The sequence below is a fragment of the Strongylocentrotus purpuratus genome, unplaced genomic scaffold, assembly GCF_000002235.5.
Source record: "Strongylocentrotus purpuratus isolate Spur 01 unplaced genomic scaffold, Spur_5.0 spur5_scaffold_20, whole genome shotgun sequence".
Classification (NCBI taxonomy): Eukaryota; Metazoa; Echinodermata; class Echinoidea; order Camarodonta; family Strongylocentrotidae; genus Strongylocentrotus; species Strongylocentrotus purpuratus.
In genome coordinates, this window is record NW_022145606.1 from 28,235,202 (window position 1) to 28,239,912 (window position 4,711).

Consider the following 4,711-nt stretch of genomic DNA (forward strand, 5'->3'; position numbering starts at 1 on the left):
TCGGCCAAAGTGACTATCGGCATAATGAGCATAATAATCATACGAGCTTTCGGCGTAGCAGGCTTTCGGAACGGAGAACTTTTTGAATAAAGATTCTTTGGAAGCCCTCGGAATATTGATAAGAACACCGTCGCGAGTTATTCTTCGACGATATCGATTTAGGGAGCGGCGCTGTGTACAATAATTACCATCATAAAAGACTATGAGAAGAGTTTGAAAGCCTTTTTGACAATAATCAATAAGATTTACCGCAACACAGTCCAATGCTTTAGTATACGTAACAACTTGTATCCCGGTTGTTAGAAAATATTATGCACCCACTGCCGTGGCACCATCGTTATAATACAAATGTTTGCGAGTTGATTCCTATTCAATAAATGTTAATTGGAGACAAATAGAGTAAAGAAGTTTATTATTTACTTGGATTTCATCGATATGTGCGATATTGGTGATTCCTAGCTGCCTACTGCGTCACAGGAGATGCAATACTTCCAATATAGTCTGGAGTAAACCTACGCAATGAACATTGAGTGTTCATCGTGACAATTTTGAAACGATGACCGGATCTGCGTAACTAAATTTGAAGACTGGTTTCTCCAACTTGCTTTGCCCTTGATAATGTGTGCTTTCTAAGGAATTTATTGATATTGTAATGTTCAGCATGACGGTTGCCAACTACCTAGTCGTTTTTGGTCTAATGATCTTGATGCAAGGAGGTAAGAACTATATGCCTTTTTCTTTAACTTGTCACGTATTTAAAAACTCCTGTGCTTCGTGTACAATACCAAAATAAAGGATTAGTTTCTGCAGAATGCGCACTTCTTATAGGAACAATATGTGTCCCGGTCCCATAATATTACTTGATAACAAAGCTCAATACAGTTTTATGAATATGAACCTTGTTTTAATAATAATAATAATAATATTGGATTCTTATATAGCGCACGTATCGACCTTGCAAGGTCCTCACGTTACTACAATATTTTTTGTTTAATTGTGAAATGCTTTAAAAAAGTTCAATGCTGTTTATCTCACTTGTTATTATTTCATTAAAATGTTCTTTCCATGATCATTGTTTGTATTGCATAAACGACTTATATTTAACAATAATATTGCGGACGAAATTAAAAAAAAAAGTGAAGATGATATATAAAATTGTCTATATACATGTATAGTGGAGTTGTCATTGTACAGTTCTGTGGTTCATTCAGTAGAATCTCGATCAAAGGGTTCGGGGTTCTAATCTCCCCGGCGAACACGCTGAAATAACATAATTATGAATCCACTCTGCGTATCTAGTGGATATCCGCTATGATGCAAACGTCTTTGGAGTTTGCTCAGCAATATGGGCGTCTGTATTAAGATAGATCCTGGCTGGAATACTCCCCAATGAGTGGACAATGTGCATAAATTGTGTGTGGGAAAGCAGGAATCCGATGGCCAGTGTTGTATACATGTTTAAACTTTAGAGACATCGTTGATGAATTAAGCACTATGTGCATGTGATCATTTTTTTTTTTATTTATCTTTCTTTCTTTCTTCCTTTCGTTTTTCGTTCTTTTTTAATAAACCAAACAAATATAATAATCGTTTTTATAGTGGCTTTTTCAATGTCCTTTCAAATTCTTCTCGACTGATTTTTAATTATATTGATGTTATATATCTTGCATCTCAAAATCATTTAAAATCGAAATTTGATATTGCATAATTACAAATACATTCCATTCTCTATGTCATATTGAAAATATCATTAGATGTTGATTTGATGTAAGCATTTTATCATGTTTCAATTGAGTTATGGAAATAAATAATTTAAAATAAATTGAAATATAACCGAATATAATGTAAATCCAGAAAAGTCGTTATACTTCTTTTTCTCTTCTGCGTCAGATGTCTCCCAATCCGTAGAATGTTACGAGTGCTCACATGTCAACGGTACAGGGTCGCCGGACTGCGTCGAGCCCTTCCCAAACCCCGTGCCTCTCACCAACATCACCATCATAGAGTGTGAAAGATATTGCATTGTAAGTGATCTCGATAACCATATCTTTATTATACAAAATGCATTGAGGGCATTAGTAAGATTTACCCCCAAATGTACGGTACCATTGAAACACTCTAACACGCCCGAGGCGGTATGCGATGGTGTTTGGACTGTTTCGAAGGTACCGAGTGTGGGTAAGTTTACTAATGCCTGAACAAAATGATGTGTATTATTTTGTGTTATAAATAAGATGATGTTTTATTTGTGTTATAAAATGATGGTTTATATTAAATATTAATTTACTAATGACCGGTCAATATTATTTGCTGATGCCTAGTCATTAGTAAAATTACGTGTTTTTTTATAATCCGCTTCATCATCGTATAAACTATTATATTAATTTTCCAACAAAACACGATCAAATAGACGGTTCTGTAGACGGGGAGAGGGGAGATAGAAAGGAGGAGGGGGGGGGGGGGGGAACAAGTTCGATTTCGGACAAACACAATTATATTAATACATAAACAAATTAACTAATTGAAGAGGAGGGAGTGAGAGACAAAGAAAGACAGATAGAGACAGATAAAGACAGAGAGAGAGAGAGAGAGGGAGAGAGAAAGACAGACAGACAGAGAGACATAGAGTGAGACAGAGGAGAGAGAGACAGACAGACAGACAAACAGAGAGGGGGGGGGGGGGGGAGAGAGAGAGAGAGAGATAGAGAGAATTGTTAATGTATATACATGTAATAGTGATTAGTTGTAATGAAGTGTAGCACACGAATTTTGTCACATGCAAGGTCAATTGCAAACACAATATTACACACAATTTTGAGGAATAATCCAAAAACAATTGCCACACCTCTTTGTCTATCCTTTAAAAATCATTCTCTCTCTCTCTCTATCTCTCTCTCTATCTCTCTCTCTCTCTCTCTATCTATCTCTCTATCTCTCTCTCTATCTCTCTCTCTCTTTCTTCCTCCCCTCTCTCTCTCTCTCTCTCTCTTCCTCCCCTCTCTCTCTCTCTCCCTCCGTCTTTCTCTGTCTCTACCTGTCTCACTGCCTCCTCTTTAAAAGTTAACTTATTCATTGTATTGTATGTATTCATTTAATTTTGCTTCTCCGAGATTGTTTCGGCTTGCAGACATCATAACAAAGAATTTCGAGAAATAATCCAAAAGCAATTTCAACACCACCTCGTGTATTCTTAATAAATCATACTCGAATAATATAATAGGTTATTGTCCTGCTCGCATATAACACAGTTCACGGACAAGGTATTTTGAAATTGCCTAACCTTAATATTTGAAGGTCTTTGCGATTGCGTAGTCATCAACAATCCTATAGGGATCTCACGATCAATACATTTTAATTATATAATTACTCCAATTATCTCATCCCATTATCCCATAGAAATCCGTCACCATGGAGACGACAACAGATGAGATGGGAGGGGCTGTGAGCGAGTTTTACGCCACCTCGCGGACCTGCGGTGCTCAGTGTATCGAGGCCTGCTACACGGCCGGTCCAGGCTGGGCAATGGAGACTTGTTCGTACTGCTGCGAGGGAGAGCTATGCAATTCAGGGAATCCTGTAACAAATCGACTGGCGTTCCTGATGACGATTTTGCTCATGGCATGGGTAATTCTCATATAACTTATCGAAGCGGGAATTCGAATGATGCCATTTCTCGTTCATTATGGAGACAACAAAAATCGTAATTGCTAGTGCATTTTATAAATCCACGTTATTTTGTAAATATCTTAATTTGTTACCATTCCGTTTACATGTCAACATGGTTCATAGTTGTATTTGATACTTGGAAATGAAAATAAATGAAATAAGAAAAAATGAAAAATAATATGTCATGATTATTTCAAACTATAAATGTAGATCGAAACAAAAAAATATAAAGAACGAAATAATGATGAATAGGTATCAGAGTCAAGCAAAATATGAAAGAAAATTAAGAGACGAGATAGAGAGAGAAGAGACAAAAGAGAGTCGAGATGGAAAGAGAGAGAGAGAGAGAGAGAGAGAAAGAGAGAGAGAGAGAGAGAGAGAGACGAGAGAGAATGAAGAGGGGGTGGGGGTGCTATTCCTTTTGTTGTGCATGAAATAATGGAGGAGTGATCAACCGAGGAATATGGTTTAAATCAATTTAGGGGGATTTACTCATAGAATATCGAAATGTATTACCTCTAGAGACTCAATAATCTTGTTCAGGTATCACACGATAAACAACCACAAAAAAGCATATCATAAACCAAACAAAAAAACGCCGCGATAATTTATTTGTAAATGAATGGCAACTATGCGCAACAAAGGTCTTTCGCTTTATTCAGTGAGCTTTGTGTATTAAGATGCATGAATGTAAAGCGTATTACACTTTAAGTCATCGTCCACACACACAAAAAAAAACCACCAAAAAAAACGCCGCGGTTCATCGCACCACATCTGGACAAGGCTTTTGGAAGTTATATTTGTTCATGATTGCTGCATCCCCCAAAACCTCTCTTTCTCTGTCTCTCTCTGTGTCTCTCTCTCTGTCTGTCTGTCTGTCTGTCTCTCTTTCTCTCTCTCCCTCTCTCCCTCTCTTTCCATCTCTCTCATTAGGTCTCTCGCGGGACACTGAATCAGGACAATACCATGGATCTCGGTTAATTTTGTGGTTTGACGCCATCTATTGACCACTCACAGATGCTGCATGTACCAGTGTACTGCCTGT

At 37.3% G+C, this 4,711-nt stretch overlaps 1 protein-coding gene across 1 annotated transcript; it reads left to right on the forward strand.

Annotated features, from left to right (window-relative positions):
• Positions 1 to 277: 277 nt before the first annotated feature.
• LOC105442406 (U-scoloptoxin(05)-Cw1a-like) lies at positions 278 to 3,841 on the forward strand. Its single transcript, XM_011674474.2, has 3 exons — positions 278 to 716; positions 1,891 to 2,024; positions 3,397 to 3,841. Exons 1-3 carry the CDS (start codon positions 653 to 655, stop codon positions 3,637 to 3,639), a joined length of 441 nt encoding a protein of 146 aa, XP_011672776.1. The 5' UTR covers positions 278 to 652; the 3' UTR covers positions 3,640 to 3,841.
• Positions 3,842 to 4,711: the final 870 nt, after the last annotated feature.

What these genes read in the sequence shown, in the direction of transcription:
- LOC105442406 (XM_011674474.2), top strand. Translation starts at nt 653, where the DNA reads ATGTTCAGCATGACGGTTGCCAACTACCTAGTCGTTTTTGGTCTAATG. An exon ending in AATGATCTTGATGCAAGGAG is followed by an intron (nt 717 to 1,890) that starts GTAAGAACTATA and finishes CTTCTGCGTCAG; the next exon opens with ATGTCTCCCAATCCGTAGAA. An exon ending in AGTGTGAAAGATATTGCATT is followed by an intron (nt 2,025 to 3,396) that starts GTAAGTGATCTC and finishes ATTATCCCATAG; the next exon opens with AAATCCGTCACCATGGAGAC.